This window comes from Coenobita brevimanus, chromosome 20 (assembly GCF_032717465.1).
Source record: "Coenobita brevimanus isolate Jiangsu-jjx chromosome 20, ASM3271746v2, whole genome shotgun sequence".
Lineage (NCBI taxonomy): Eukaryota > Metazoa > Arthropoda > Malacostraca > Decapoda > Coenobitidae > Coenobita > Coenobita brevimanus.
In genome coordinates, this window is record NC_136973.1 from 12,092,861 (window position 1) to 12,109,231 (window position 16,371).

The window sequence follows — 16,371 nt, forward strand, 5'->3', positions numbered from 1 at the left end:
GCGAATATTGACTTTTTCAAGACAATGACTGCTATCACACACTCGCAGACATTAGTTCTGAAAAAGTCTAATCTGTAACTCGTCAGCCCTGGCAGAACGTTGGGCTGGCGGCTTTCTTGTTCAAAGGAGTACAAATGAAAGCAAACAGCAACAGACAGTTTGATCCTTTCGAGGTTGTTTGTTACAGAGTAGACTATGACTGCGAAATCTGATTCTATGGGCAGAAGGATAAGGATAGTAAAGCAAGAAGCCCCCCCCCCTCCAAACCCTCCAGTTAAAACTGGCAGGAAAAAGTGAGAAAAAAACACCATGCGGCATGGAAAAACTGACATCGAAATTTCATAGGAAAGACTGAAAAGGAAAAGTTACACTCTGTAATACTTTATCTATAAGCTACCGGTTTGAATAACCTCAAAGAAAAAGTAGTGAAGTAAAATTAATAATCAAATAGATAAATAAATAACACATGACATTACGCACGGGTACGTTGAGTTAACGGGGCGACTGTAGACACAGCGTGGAATTTGCACAGTGTGGATGTTTAGGAGTGGTGTGGCCGCCTTGCCTGGCGCTTTAAAGGTAAGCAGCAGTCAATCAGGCCCCACTTCCGTTCACTCCACTGACAAGGAACTTTCCCAAGCGGGACAAGTACACGAGTTGCCTCCTGAAGCAACGACCCCTGGTACATTAGAAAAATCCCGATGGTGGTCATTTAACTAACAGGGACCCTCAGTGATCCACAGCCCGTTACAGGTCGAAAATAAGAGTATGACCATTAACTCAGGACTATCTCTGCATATTCTAGTCTGTGCATATACTATATTTGCCTTTGATAAATTGATCCAGGATCTGAAAATATATATATATATATATATATATATATAGTGGTGGGCAGTGCAAACGAAGAAGGACCTTGCGCAAGCGCAATGCGCAATCCACAGTTTACTACCTTGCGCAAGCGCAAGTGTGCAATCTGACAAATATTTAGCTTGCGCAATGTCACAAAGCACAAGTGCAAACCATTTGCATATATTTGTGGGAATTACTGTAAAATATTGAGATATTTAAAGAAAATAGCATACTTACTTTTATTTATTATGATTATTTTCTATTATTTGTAATTTGCGCAAGTACGCAATCTAATATTTAGCTTGCAGAATGTCCTAAAGTGCTAGCGCAAATCATTTGCATATATTTGTGGGAATTACTGTAAAATATATATTGGGATATTTAAATAAAATAGCATACTTACTTTTATTTATTATTCATTCATTCATTCATTGCCAGACGCCATGTAACCCAAACGGGGTGGCCAAGGGCTTAGAGTTAATTGTTTTACAGGGAGGGGCACTAATCCTCCACCAACCCCACTTGACACGTAGGGATGCCAACAGCATCTGGTGTTCCCAGGCGGTCACCCATCCAAGTACTAACCAGACCCAACGGATTATTCTATCTATTTCCAGTGCCAGACGCCTTAATCCCGTAAGGGGTGGCCACTGGACACAAACAAGCAACAAATCGCCTCCATGTCACCCTGTCCTCCGCCATTTCACTGCCCTGCTCCCAACTCACACCCCCCTGTCTCATATACTTCTCCACTCCATCCTTCCATCTCATCCTTGGCCTCCCCCTCCCTCTCCCCCCCTCCACTTCACTCACATACTGTACACTCTCCTCATCAGTCTCTCACTCTCCATCCTCTCCACATGGCCAAACCACCTCAATGTGTTTCTTCTAACGCTTCCTCACATCCATAGCCACACTACAACGATCCTTCCCTTCTTCATTTCATTTGTCTGTCTCTCCATGTAACTCCACATGCTCCTCTCAGAGAACTCAGTTGTTTCCACAGCTCTCACTCTTGACTTCTGTCCCTCCAACAAGCTTCACTTCCATACATTAGAGCTGGTATCTCACATTACTGTCATGTAGTAACTTTTTCACTTCCATGCTCACTTCCCTGTTTCTTATCACTGTTTTCAGGGAACCAGCAACCTTTCTTCCTTGTTGTACCCTTTCAGGCACTTCATCCCCTAAACTTCCATCCTTACTCATCAGTCATCAACTCATCACACTACCCTAGCACTTAACACACATTTTCCATTCCCTCCTCATCCAGCCTTACTGTACAATCACTGGCTTCACTTCTTTCCAAGAGCATAACATTACTCTTCCCTACATTCACCTTCAGATTTATTATTATTATATTCTATTATTTTTTATTTTTATTATTATTTTTATTTTCATTTTCCTGTAACTCAGACCTCGACTGTGCACATTTAGTGTAATAAAATGATTCACTCTGCACGCTTAAGTGACTAAGGCGATAGGACTGGAGCAAGGCGTCGTTACTTGTTAACTCGTGGAAGTTCAAACAGAGTGAACGAGGTGCAGAGCGGGACAAGGAAACAAAGGCTGTGATGTTGCCAGTTTTACTTTTATCTGCATTTCCGCAAGACAATTTATTTAATATTTCATTATAGATATACAATAGCATATGTAATTCCTAACAAAAAATAAAAAATCATGAAAACATATTATTTAAATCAAATATCCACAGCCTAATAAATTATTAGGCTGTGGATATTTGATTTAACCTACCCTGTCCCGTCGACGTATGGGTACATTGCAACGATTTGCATTTGCCAGTCCTGGCGACGTACCGGTACGTCGAGCAATGCAAGGTCCCTAATTTGCACAATTTTCAATTTTCACACGTGATTTTTCGTACGTATACACGGGACACCTTCCTCTATTCCTCTACAAGATGCCAAGCAGGGACAATGCCTTACACCGCATAACCTCCCCCCTCACGCCATTGTCTCTGCAATTCACCTGTTACCAGTGACCTGGCTTGTAAAGATATTCAGGACCAGAGTGATTCCCCAATCGATGACAATGTGGAGGACAATGTAAACATAGCATTAGAGGAAGAAACAGTCAGAAATGATGATCAGGTAATGTGGGAAAAAAAGGTCATGAATGGTGATGAGTTAGTGAGTGAAACAATGCTTATAATGCCTATATTACTGTTTAAAAACCAATATACTCTTGTACTACATATAAATTCGTACAAAGTAAATAAATAAATACTGTTTATGAGTGGATAAAATAGATACCCTCCCATAGAACTCGTTTTCTTTGGTGCCAGCATGTTAGAAAACCCAGTCAGGTAAGGAGGAACTCCTACCTGGATTAAGTATTTTAAACCTCAGGTGAGCGATTTCTCTATGAATTTTCGATGTTTCTCACCAAAAGCGAAGTTTTTAGCCAAACAAAAATTTTTCGAAAATACCTCGGGATTGGGGGATGTCGGAGGTGGGAAAACCTCGGGACGTGATGGGTTAAATGATATGTTTTCATGATTTTTGTAAGGAATTGCATATGGAACTCTTAATAAATAATGTATATTTATTATTATTTACTACTAATAATAATTTAAAAAATATTAAAATACATTATCTCTGTTGAAGCATTTTAAGAAATCCTACCACCCTCCTTCCCTCCCGCCTCCCCCCACCAACCCACCCTCACGACCCTCCCAAGCCTCCCCCATCCATTGTCCAGCCATGCGGGAAGCTCCCAAGACATGTGTCCCTTGGAAGACCACATGTTATCCACAGAGCAGGTGCGCAAGGCAGGTGCACAAGCACAAATTTAGTTGTGCAAGTGCAACCAAGTTTGCGCTTGCGCATCTGCCTTTTCATGTGCGCAAGTGCAATATTGCGCATGGTCTCGCATGGTCTCGTGCGTTGCGAAATGCGCAAATGATATTCACCGGAGCGCAAGGGTGCGCAATTGCGCTTTGTGCAAGTGTTTGCACACCTGCCCAGCACTGTATATATATATATATATATATATATATATATATATATATATATATATATATATTTATATATATATATATATATATATATATATATATATATATATATATATATATACACACACACACACACACCTACGTGTTTTATTCAGGAGTAAACATATTAAGGTGGGGTTAGACGACAGATACTTATCCAAGCTACCTTTAAAGGTTAGTACTGTATTACAATTTACTACACTGGAGGGCGGTTTGTTCCATATATTTACAACTTTGTTAAAGAAGAAATATTTAGCTTCATGCGACTGGAATTGTTTGCCAATTATTTATGCCCGTTGCCTCTACTATAATTCGAGTGATGAACTGTGTAGTATTATCGACAGCCATGTTATCATGGCCTTTGAATATTTTGAATACTTGAATTAAATCTCCATGTAATCTCCGTTTAGTCAGGGTAAAGAGATTCAGGGCTTCTAAACGTTCCTTATATGTTTTATTTCTCAATCTTGGTATCATCTTTGTCATCCTTCATTGTGCATTTTCAAGTTTCTCCATATCCTTTTCATAATACGGTAACTAAAATTGAACGCAATACTTTAGGTGCGGGTATACTAAGGAATTCTACAGAGTGAGGACGATACTATCGGATTTATATTCAAATGTTCTACCTATGAATCCAATCAATTCATTGGCTTTTTTCACAGCTTCTGTACATTGTTTGCTTGGTTTCATATCTTTTGATATTATAACTCCCAAGTCTTTTTCATGGTTTGCCCTGTCAAGCTGGACATTATTCATGTCATACCTAGCTCTTACATTTTTCTGCTAATGTTTAGCACTTTACATTTATTGATATTGAATTCCAGTTGCCATGCTTGGGCCCAGTTAAACAGTTGATGAAGATCTCTCTGACTGGCCTGTCTTTGCAGTGCTGTATCTGCTCTGTTACCTGTTTTAGTATCGTCAGCAAATTTTGAAATCTTACAGCATAATCCTTCGTAATATCTTTTATTTATTAAAAAAAAGAGAAGAATAGGGCCTAACATTGAACCCTGGGCACTCCACTTGTAACGTTTTTCCAGTCTGACTCTTTTCCATTTATTACAACTCTTTGCTTTCGTCTGGTGAGTCAATCTTCTACCCACCCGAGAACACTGCCACTGAAACCATGTGCCGTTAGCTTCTGATGGAGTCTTTTGTGTGGAACTTTGTCAAAAACCTTTTAAAAATCGAGGTAGATATCAGATTTAGTCTTGTTGTACATGTTCAGTATATAATTGAAAAGGCCTAATAGATTCGTGAGGTAAGAGCGATTATTTCGACAGTATGTGAATGAAAGATCTTTTCTCATTTTCTTTTCCTTTTTTAACGAACAGAACAAGGCAAAAACACGGACAAAAAAGTCATGCACCAGACTACAGGTATCCTCTATTCATATTTTGGGGGGAAACAGTTAGACTTTAAGTGCTGTGGGTTGAAGTTTGGGGACAAATTAATATGGAGATCCTAATTCCAAAGAGAAGGGGTTTGGGGAATTTTAAAAATCTAATAAACAGTTTTGCAGTGTGGAGTGTGATGGTCAACTTACAAGTGCTAGCAGATGCCCGTGTAGCGTGGTGGAAGGCGCGATGAGATGGTGCAGTGGATGCAGCTTCATCTTACATTTAAACATAAATTAATCTGTAAAATAATGTAAGGGAGGCCACATTCCTTCTTAATAGTAAGGTAGGTAGCTCAGCTGAAATTACTGAGTTATTAAATATTATTATAGCTTTGTTCTAAATTTTATCCAGTTGTTTTAGTATAAACTCTCCACATCCCCTCCACAAGGGTGAGCAATATTCGAACTAAAAGCTTACACAATTCTTGTAAATTATAGCTAGCTGCACGTCAGTGAAGAAATTATGGATTCTGTACAGTAATTCAGGATCCTTTAAAGCTGTTTTAGGAAGTGGTGTAACTTGAGAGGTCCAACTGGGGATGATGTAAAGCAAAACACAAAGAATTTCAGTACTGGGGAAATGGAATGTCCCTATTTCTCTCTCTCTCTCTCTCTCTCTCTCTCTCTCTCTCTCTCTCTCTCAGTACAGCACAAAGTTAATGAATGAACGAATGAAAGAGAATGTGACATGGCGGCGCAACAGCAGAGGTTATATGCCGCCGAATATAAAATTAAAGGATAGTCAAAATATATAGAAAACGATAAAAGCAAAGAGATAAACAATACATATAACACACGAACAATATAAAAGAATAAAAGAAACCCCCAAAGCTAAAAAACATGGTGGAAAGATATGGGTTACAATTAGGACATTATCATGAAAACACAAACTAAAATATGGAAAAGCCCTACAAATTGTGGAGAAGGCTAGATCTCAACACAAAAGAGAAGGTGCCTCCCCCCATAGCACAAGCCTCTTCCCCAAGAACCAAGGAAAGAAAGTACGATCTGTCACCAGCTCGGCACCAGGAAAGGTACTGCCGACGAAGGTCCCCAAGACTGGGGCATTTGACAAGGAGATGCCGCACAGTCAAAGGAGCCAAACAGTCATCACAATAGGGAGGGAGCTCCCTCTCCATAGAAAAGCCATGCCTCAGCCTAGTATGTCTGATCCAGAGACAGGCTAAAGCTGTTTCCCACTGTTGGGACAGTCCCAAATACCCCCCATCGCCTAGGTTGCTACGAATGCCCCAGAGTTTGTTTGCCCCTGCTGCATCCCACCACCTCTGCAAGCAGAAACGGACAGCCTCTACAGTGACTCCACATACATCCTCGGATGGGACACGATATTGAGGAGCGTAAAAGCGAGAGGCAGCAGCTCTTGCCAAAGAGTCAGCACTCTCATTGCCCAAAAGCCCCACGCGTGCAGATACCCAACACAGTTGCACAGAGTATCCTCGCCTACATAATAAGAAGAGCCACTCCAAGACAGACAAGATTAGGGGATGTGATAGGAAGCCATGAGACAAAGCTTCTAGGACACTGGCTGAGTCACTAAAAATGGTAAAAGAAGCAGGAGGAAAGCTAAAAATCAATTCAACCACAACTAAAATGGCAGTAAGTTCAGCAGTAAAAACAGATTCAGAAGGAGGGAGACTCCCACCATGGCTAAAATAACGAAAAATGACACCAAAGCCTGTCCACACACGGGGTTTAGAGCCATCAGTATATACAGGGATCGAGTCATTGTGAGCAGAGGCATGTGCTAAAAAATAAGGCAAAGCTGCCTGTGAGGAAAGAGAGGCCTTCCTCTGAAGGAAGGTTGTACCTCTGGAAGAAGTCAGGGAGCCACTCGGGGGACATGCACAGGGCAAACAGGAGAGGACTGGACACCCAACTCCCACATGGCAGCCCTCACTCTGTACCCAAACGGGTGTGGATAGCGAGGGTGGGTGTCATAAAAGGGGAGAAAAGCGACCTCAGAGATGGCCTTACAACTCAGTGAGGCTGGAAGATGATGAAGGCGGTGCCAACACTGCACCATTAAGGACTGCCGGCGGAAATCCAGTGGTGGTTCGTTCGCATAAACCAACAGGCTCTCAGTTGGGGAGGACTGGAAAGCCCCAGTTGACAAACGAATCCCAGCATGATGGACAGAATTTAGTGGCTGCAACCGTGCCTCAGTAGCAGAGGAGTACACCACACACCCATAGTCCAATTTGTTCCTAACTAAGGCACGGTAAAGTCAGAGCAGGATGGTTCTGTCAGCACCCCAAGACAAATGAGATAGGGTCCTTAAGAGAGACAGGGCACGGAGGCATGAGAGTCGTAATGAACGGATATGAGGTACCCACGTCAGTCTCCTGTCAAAGACAAGTCCGAGAAACCTTGTTTCATTGACACACCGCACCCTGTGGCCATATAACTGGAGATGTCGTGGGGTGAACTCCTCTCAAGCAGAAGAAGTGCAAGGCCACCATCTTTGTTGGGGAGAAACGGAAGCCATGCATTGTGGCCCGCAGAGAGACCCTGTTCTGGCCAAGCTGCATGCGACGTTCAGCCATGGACATTCGCGAAGCAGCATAGCATAGAGCCAAATCATCAACATACAGTGAGGCTGACACCCCTTCTGGAATAGAGGACACAATACCATCCAATGCTATTGCAAAAAGGGTCCAGGACACTTCCCTGAGGCACCCCTTCCTCCTGAGGGTACGAAGAAGACAGGGTGACACCAACCCTAACTCTGAATGAAGAGTCACGCAGAAAATTTAATATAAAGAGGGGTAGCCTGCCACCTAAACCAAAAGAATGGAGTTGTTGGAAATTACCAGACCACCATATAGTATCATATCACTTTTCTAGGTCAAAGAAAATGCACACCAGATGCTGCTGTCTAGCAAAAGCATCACATGCTGCAGCCTCAAAACGGACAAGTGCACATGTTGCTGAGCAACATTTTCAAAAACCAGACTGACACTGAGAAAGGCTTTCATTCCTTTCTAGGAAATACATTAGGCACATGTTGACCATTTTCTCCAATAAGTTGCACATGCAGGATGTTAAGGCAATTGGCCGATACTCCAGGGGACTGTAACCTGCCTTCCCTGGCTTCTGGAATGGCAAGACAATGGCTTCATGCCAAGAGGTGGGAAGAGAGGATTCCCTCCAGATGAGGAGAAAGGACAGAGCATCATCATTCAGGTGGCAAAGCATTGCATAGGGAATATCATCCGGCCCTGGTGAGGTGTCACGGTAGAGGGAAAGGGCAGATTGGAGTTCGTGACAAGAGAAAGGGAGGTTGTAGGACTCCACATTTCCTGAATGGAAGTCCAGTACCCTTGCCTCCTCTATCTTCTGTTGTCTGACAAAAATTGGTGAGCTAGTATCCCTATGACTGACCGCTGCAAAGGTGGATGCAAAAATATCGGCTATAGCTGCAGGGTCACCAACAGGTTCACCATTAGACATCAGCACAGGGGACCTGCCTTGAGTAAATTTTCCTGAGATCTTTCACACCCTCTTCCACACCTGAGACACTGGCGTCTTTGAGTGTACAGATGACACATAAGCCATGCAAGAGTCACGTCTAGCTTGTTCGAGTACCCGACGAGCCTTGGCCTGTGCCCTTCTGAACTCAACAAGATAATGATCTGTCCTGTATCTACGATAATAGGAGAAAGCTAACTTAACATGTACAGCAACACTGCAATCCTCATTCCACCACGGGACAGGTCGACAGCAATACGTGCCAGAGGTTTTAGGAACAGCATGAAGGGCAGCAGAATGTAGAATGGAGGTAAAGAATGAAACAGCCTCATCAATATTCGGAAAGTCTTCAACTGAGACATTAATAGAAATCTGAGAAGAGAAAAGGGACCAGTCTGGCTTATACAACCTCCACCTCGGTAGCCGGGAACAGGGACTAGATACTGCTGCAGTAAGGAGGATGGGAAAATGATCACTTCCATGGAGATCTTCCATAACCTCCCAGGTAAAGTCCAAGAGACAGTCAGGAGAGCAGACAGAGAAGTCGATTACATTTAGGGGTGAAAATGTGTAAGTGCCCCAATATTGAAAAGGGCAAGATCCTCATCTTCCAATAAGGATGCCAACAAACTTCCACGTTGGTTGACAAGACAGTCACCTCACAAAGAGTGGCGTCCATCAAAGTCCCCCAAGAGAAGAAAGAACGTAGGTAACTCACCAAGCAGGTTCTCAAGTTCCACCCTACTGACTGCTATGTTGGGCGGTAAATAAATGGAACAAACTGTATACCAGCGGTGGGCATATAATTGCACAGCAACACACTGGAGGTCAGACTGGAAGTGGACTGGCCAATGAGGGATGTCAGCCCTCACCAAAACAGAACCACCCCATCAGGACTCTGGGTTGGTGTTGAGTAAAATGCATTGTGTTCAGGTGTTGCATGAGGAGTGGCAGACCCTACAAGAGTTTCCTGGAGACACACACACACAAAGGGGAATAAACCAGGAGGGTCTGCAGCTCTTCCCAATTACCACACATTCCTTGACAATTCCATTATAATATACTGGCTGAGAATGCCATAGTACCCACAGCGAAGGAAGAATTAGGTTGAGGGGCGAGATAACCTCGCCCCTGATAAGCAACCAGATTTAGATTGCTGTTTAGAACTTCCCTTAGAAAGAGACTGCCTGGCACCATTATGGTGTACATTGTGTGCCCAGCTGAAGATAACCTGGAGGAAGAAGAGGAGGGCCAGACAATGGTCTTCTTCTGTGGTGGGGTATGAGATGTTTTGGCAAGGGGTCCTCAAGCTGCCCTAGCCAGAAGAGAGCAGGCAGTGCCACCACGAGAAGGAGCATGATCAGTAGCGCATCCCACAGTACTGGAACTCTGAGAGGGCAAGGACTCAAGCAGCTGAGCAAGTGCATCGATGACCTGAGTACCACCATTGTTTGGTGGTGGCTGGGTCGTCGGTGAGATGCCATCCCCAGCCTGCACTTGCCTCGACCCCTGAGCATCCCAAGGAGGAGTAGTGAGCTCCACTGTGGAGATCTTTGGTAGTAGTGTTTCACTCTCTGAGTACTCAGAGGAGCCACGGTGATGCTTACCATGCACAGGAAGGACATTGTGAGTTTTGAATGTGTCAAAGCAAGGTGTAGCATCGTCACGGGTGTTTGTCACAGGAGGGACCGGAGGAACTGGGATGGGGAGGCATTCCCAGATGCTGGAAGCACCACCTCAGAGGGGACACCCCCAGAGACAGGAGGCGCCTTCCCAGAGGAATCACAGCCGCTTCCAGGCTGCACTCTCTCGGTGGAAACCCCCGGCCGAGAAGGCTGGGAAGTAGAACCCAAAAAATTTGATGGGGCATTGTGTGATGGCAGGGACACCTGCCAGGTACCTTTAGAGTGAGACAAGGCAGCAGCAAAGGTAACCCCAGGGTGAATGAACCTCTCCCTTACCCTGGCCTTTGCCCCAGAAAAGGAAATTTTCTCCTTCATTCAGACGGAAGTAGTCTCATACTTAAACTTGTATACATCGCAATCCCTTGAGGAGGCTGCATGCGCTCCTCCATAGTTCAAACATTTAGAGGGTTGAGAACAATCTACCATTCCATGAGAGACTCCACCAAAATTTCCACAAACCTCAGGAAGGCCAGATGCTTCCTGCCTGCAAGAACGACTAATATGACCAGACCTTTGACAATAATAGCACCTTCTGGGTTGGGGAACATAAGGTTTAACCTTAAGTTTATACCACACAGCAGTGACAACCTCCAGGCGATCAAACATCAAGATAAGAGTGGGCGTAGGGGTTAAAACCTCATCAACTTTCTTCATAATTCTCTGGACTCCTACGACTCCCTGAGGAGCCAGCCCCTCCAAGAGGGAAGAATCAGAATAGGAGACCAAATCCCGAGAATACACAACCCCATGGGACTGATTTAGGACCAAGTGGCGAGAAGCAGATACTGGATTCCAGCAACCATAATAAGAGACTGGATATGTGAACTTTCCTCTTCATTCCTGGCTTCTAGCAAAAGAGAACCATCACCCTGCAAGAGGACCTTGGGGGTAAATCCACATGCCATAACTAGACCACTGTCAATCTGAAAACAATTCAGGTTCCGGAAGGAAGTACCATCATCTTTTTTTAGTACTATGTATTTTGTATACGAGCATTTCACAAAGACACCAGGTAACAGCTCGATAGAAGGGACATCTGGATTCGCAGTTTTGGCAGATGACCTGGAGGATACAATGTCATCGCCAAGGGAGTGACCAGGTGATGCCAACTGGTGTAGCTTGTCACTGACCACACAAGTGGTTGAAGAATTGTTTGAAGTATCCATATATACATTAGTGAGAGATAAAATGGCACCAGGAGCCAAGGGAAACGGCCTACCAGAAGTGAGGGGACCAAGTGTGGTCTGATGGGAGCGGGGTACCTCGTCCCCAGAGGGTGACCCAAAAAGGACACCCTGTGATGCGAAAGTTCGCTCCCACCAGTGCAAAGACCTCATTCCCCAACACCCCCCAGCCCAGACACCCTACCAACCAACTCAGGAGAGCACCGAGGTGATCCCTCTGGAGGGCAACACCGATGACCCATATGGGTAACCTAGGTTTCGGACAGCCCTTAGTCAGACCCACAACCCTACCCGGATGGGAGACCCTGCCAGATGTCGTTACATCTGCGGGCAGGTTTGTGGGATCACAGGGACACGCAAGCCCCCCCACCACGACAAGGTGGCTGCCCATGGGGGGAAGCACAAAGTTAGCTACACTGTAGTAATGTGCGTCTACCAATATCTCATTGTGTGCATGTGTTGTCAAAGCTATCGAAAGTCATATAAGTAATGATTTTTTTTTTTTTTTTTTTTTAAGCGATAGTCACGGTATTTAGACTACTGTCGGGGAATTGGCTCATTGGTTTGTCTTTGGGCTGTGTTGCATCTGTTCTTGGTACATTTAAGATTGGTTTGTTGTTTGACTTGTAGTGAATTCGGCTTTAGGTGATAAAGAATTTTTCAGTCGGCACAAGGAGTGCTGGCAGAGTTTCGTAGTGTTTCATTCATTCTCATTGCTATACTTTTAATGATATTTGAAAAAAAAAAAAAAAAGTATGCCTTCAGGCCATGTCGTAGATAAAGTTATTATTTTTTTTTCACGCTCAGTATTATGTTAAATCATTAACAGAAGACAGTAATATATCAGAAGTTAACATTGTTAAATCAGTTTTCCAAAGCTGAATGTGTAATGCATTACTCCAGCCAGTTTACACCTTGACGTTATTAGCGTTTGTACGTCTTAGGCTTCCAAACACAACTGGTCTAGTTTCGAAAGCCAATTGAGAAAAAGTCTTACTAATCGCATTATATTCGCTCGTTTTTAAATTCTATGGCCATGACATAAGTACTTTATGGATCTCATAGTGTGGAAAATACTGTAGTTGTGAGGAAATAGCTTCCATGAGGTTACTGCTAGATGTTTCACGTTTAGTCCTTGTCTTCCACTCATTTATGTTGATCAAAATTATCGTTACTTTATTCCTCACCGATGGTTAGAAAAAAAAAAAAGTAGGTATTTCAGAATTTACATTTTACTCGTATACTCTGGACAGCAGAGAATCTCAGCATGAATTTACAAATCCTTGCAACGGAAAAGCCCATACGTTTTCTCTGTATTTTGTTCTTATCACAGTTTTATTCCTTCACTTTATCCAGTTATTTCCTGCTTAATTGAAAATTTGTATGTGTAAATTTTGAACTCGGTAACTTGTAAATGAATTCCTGCATTCTTTTGCTTTTGTAATAGGTTAGGCACTGAAGCTGCTAGTCTGTGACAAGTTTGACACCCTCCAAGGATCTCCGACTCTAGGCCAGTTCAGGAGGTTCTTTCTTCATGGTATTTTATTCAGATATCTATCTTACTGGAAAACTGGTTAGATGCAGCGTAAGCTAATAACTGCTTGTTAAAGGGCCACACTTGCCTTGCTGCATGCTTTTTGATGAGCCATTAAAAAAAAAAAACTATACTTTCTTTCCTGCTTCTCACCGTCGTCCATGGAGAAAGCAGAAACGCATATGTATGGTTTTAAATAAATGCCCCAGCAGATAAGGTTTAATTAACGTTAAACATTATTTAAATTAATTATTGAAGATGTGCTCTCTCAAGTTTTACGATGTTAAAGAATTACTGTATGTGTTTGTTACCATACTATAGATTTAAACTCCGCAACTTATGCCTGACGGTCCCAGAACGATACTTTTAAAATTTCAAGTAGTTTCTTTAGAGAATTTCATAACATCGTAATTAACTAATAACTTCCTACAGATTGAAATACTGTACATAAGTATTTTGGCGTCTTAATTATTGTTTCCTGTTAGAGTTTTGGAATCTCAGTTTCACATTCGATGATGTAAGGAAATGTTTGTGCAGTATCACTGATCGAAACCTTCTGGATACTCTGCCATCACTTCTTGGGGCTACCGAACGTTTCTCTTGATAACGAATCCAACTTCCTGAAAGATTAATTATATGATCAACTTACTGTTTCCTTTTCCTAATCATTCAATTTGTATTCCCCCATCATCTCTTGTTATTAAGATATCCCACTTCATTCCCCTTTCCCTTTTTCCGAAGTAGGATTACAAATTCTGTAAAGTGACGACATATATAAACGTATAGACTGAATTTCCTCATGTGATACTGGTGCTTAGTTATCCTTCCGTTATTCATGAAGAAGCGTCTCTCAACATAGCCTTGTCCACATTCCAGTCAAGGATTTCTGTACACTCCAGCCTTAAGTTTACCAAATCATCAGTGACTCTTTCTGGTCCTGGAATTTCAGCTCCTGCTCTGTGAATATACTTTGAAACATTACCTGTAAATGTTGTAACAATTCTCCCGTCTTTCCTCTTTGAAAGCTGATGGAGTTGAAACGTGAAATTTTACGTGGGTTCTGTGCTTTTGGTGTTTTCCTCTAAGTTGTTGTAGTCGTCACTGTTTTTTACCCCCTTCATATTGAGGGAGTAATCTACAGGCCGATGACAACACAAAGAAATACAACTTTGTCTAACAACGAGAACACCTAAGCATACACTGATTACTTTCTTTTGAGATCATATTTAGTTTGATCTCTCTCTTCTATATGGAACACGAAAATTACCTGTACTTGATGATGATGATGGTGATAATGACGGCACTAGTTTAAGGAAAATAATTATCATGCTTCTTACGTTACTAATATGAGCCTGATGTCTCTCCCGTACAGGACGCTAAGGCCTCGGACACGGGTAACTACTCTTGTGTTCCGTCCAATACAGCGCTAGCAACGCTAAGGGTACACGTCCTCAATGGTGAGTGAGGTGAGAACACAGGGTGGGACAGAGGGAGCAAAGGGGCGAAGGATGTGGCTGAGTGGCAAGAGAGTTGAGTGTAAGACGAGAATGAAGTGGGTCAGAGATCAGGATTACTAGGATTGTTAACGAAATAATTTTTTATCCGATTTTACCCAAACTTGGTGGAATATTTTAGGATCAGACAGATTTTCTTTTTTCTTTCTTTGTCTGGGGTCAATTGGTCAAAGATCAAGATAAACTTAAGCAATCCAATTTACAACAAACATTGTGAAAGCGTTGTTGATAAGGCAAAAATGTTAGTTAAATCTAATGTCAGTTGAAAAAGTCAAAAGGCACGTACACAGGGTAGCTCAGCTTCGGTATGATTTGAACCAAACTGTTAAGAATCAGACAAGAATGAAGGCACTCACTTTTGAGAACAATTAGGCAAAGGTCAACGGTCCAGTGCAAGGTACGACATGTGTGTCTGTGTGTGAAGAAAATAACGAAAATGGTTTTGATATGATTTGTATCACACATGGTGGATGCGCTGAGGATCACCAAAGAAGATTATCTGTTGATTTTTTTAACAATAGGTCAAAGGTCAAGGTCACAATGGAAGTCCAGCTTAAGCAGTTTTTATGCGATATTGACTAATGCTGGATGTGTTCATATAACAGTAGGACAAGGATAGATGAGTTTGAGAACAATCAGTCGAAGATGAACGTCGTGGAGAAAGCCAAGGTAAAGATTACTTGGCAAAGTCAGCTCCAACAATTTTGATCTGATATGAATCAGAGTTGGTGGAAGGTTAAAGGTTTCGGGAAGAATGAAGTAATTTTACTTCGAAAGTAATCTGTCGGAGGCCAGAGCCACAGAGCAAAGTCAAGTATTCGGCCGGTCGACCACTCGGTGAGTGTGCGAGTTGCACTGTGTAAAGTGTTCTTTCTCATTCATCATTTGGAAAAGACCTTCTATCTTGAAGGGGTTTATTAAGTATATATCTAAACTCTCCAGTTCGAAATGTCTCTTGTAACCTCGATAAAACCGTCTGTGGATAACAAAAATACACGTAACACGAAATGTCCCCTGACTGTATGGTCTGGAGGCTTCACATCAACTCTTTCCTGACAGCGTAATTCTGTATATGACAAGTTAACAAATTGCTGCAAGTTATGCAAAACATATCGATATAAGAACATGATGTTTATACTGTACCGGAGAATAGGAAAGATATAAGATGGATTTTTAAAGAAAATGCAAAAGAGGAAATGCTAAGCAGTGTTTTAAGCTGAGGACAGTGTTACCCAGGGAAAAATGAGAATAAGTGGGGATGAGATTGACCCTTTCGCTGTGGCCGATAAACTCGTTTTTTTTTTGTCTTATTTTTATCTATTTTATTACCAGCTGCGATAAAGAAGCTGGTATTGTTTTCACTTTGTCTGTCTGTCTGTTAGCATGATAGCTTCGCAGTAACACAAGGTATCGTCACAAAATTTTAGAGATGTGCAGTAGGGAAAAAAAATCGATCACGAGTTCGAGTAGGTCAAGGTCTGTGTGTGTCTGTTACCACGATAATTTCACAACCGCTCAAGATAACATCACATAATTTTACAGGTGTGTAGTAGGGATGAAAATCTCATGCGAGTTCGAAATTGATGAAGGTAGGTCAAGGCCAAGGTCATACTCCGAACCGCAGTAGATATGTATCGGCTTGCGGCCGGTGTGATTCCCTCCTTAGGGGGCCACTAGTTTTTTATATTATTCATTTAT

At 42.5% G+C, this 16,371-nt stretch overlaps 1 protein-coding gene across 1 annotated transcript in view; it reads left to right on the forward strand.

The window, feature by feature from the left end:
• Positions 1–14,624, forward strand: part of LOC145391862 (uncharacterized) — a 210,615-nt gene extending 195,991 nt beyond the window's left edge. Inside the window, exon 6 of the mRNA XM_080266349.1 lies at positions 14,532–14,624. Within this exon, the coding sequence (XP_080122475.1) occupies positions 14,532–14,624 (93 nt within the window). The remainder of the gene's footprint in view (positions 1–14,531) is intronic.
• Positions 14,625–16,371: the final 1,747 nt, after the last annotated feature.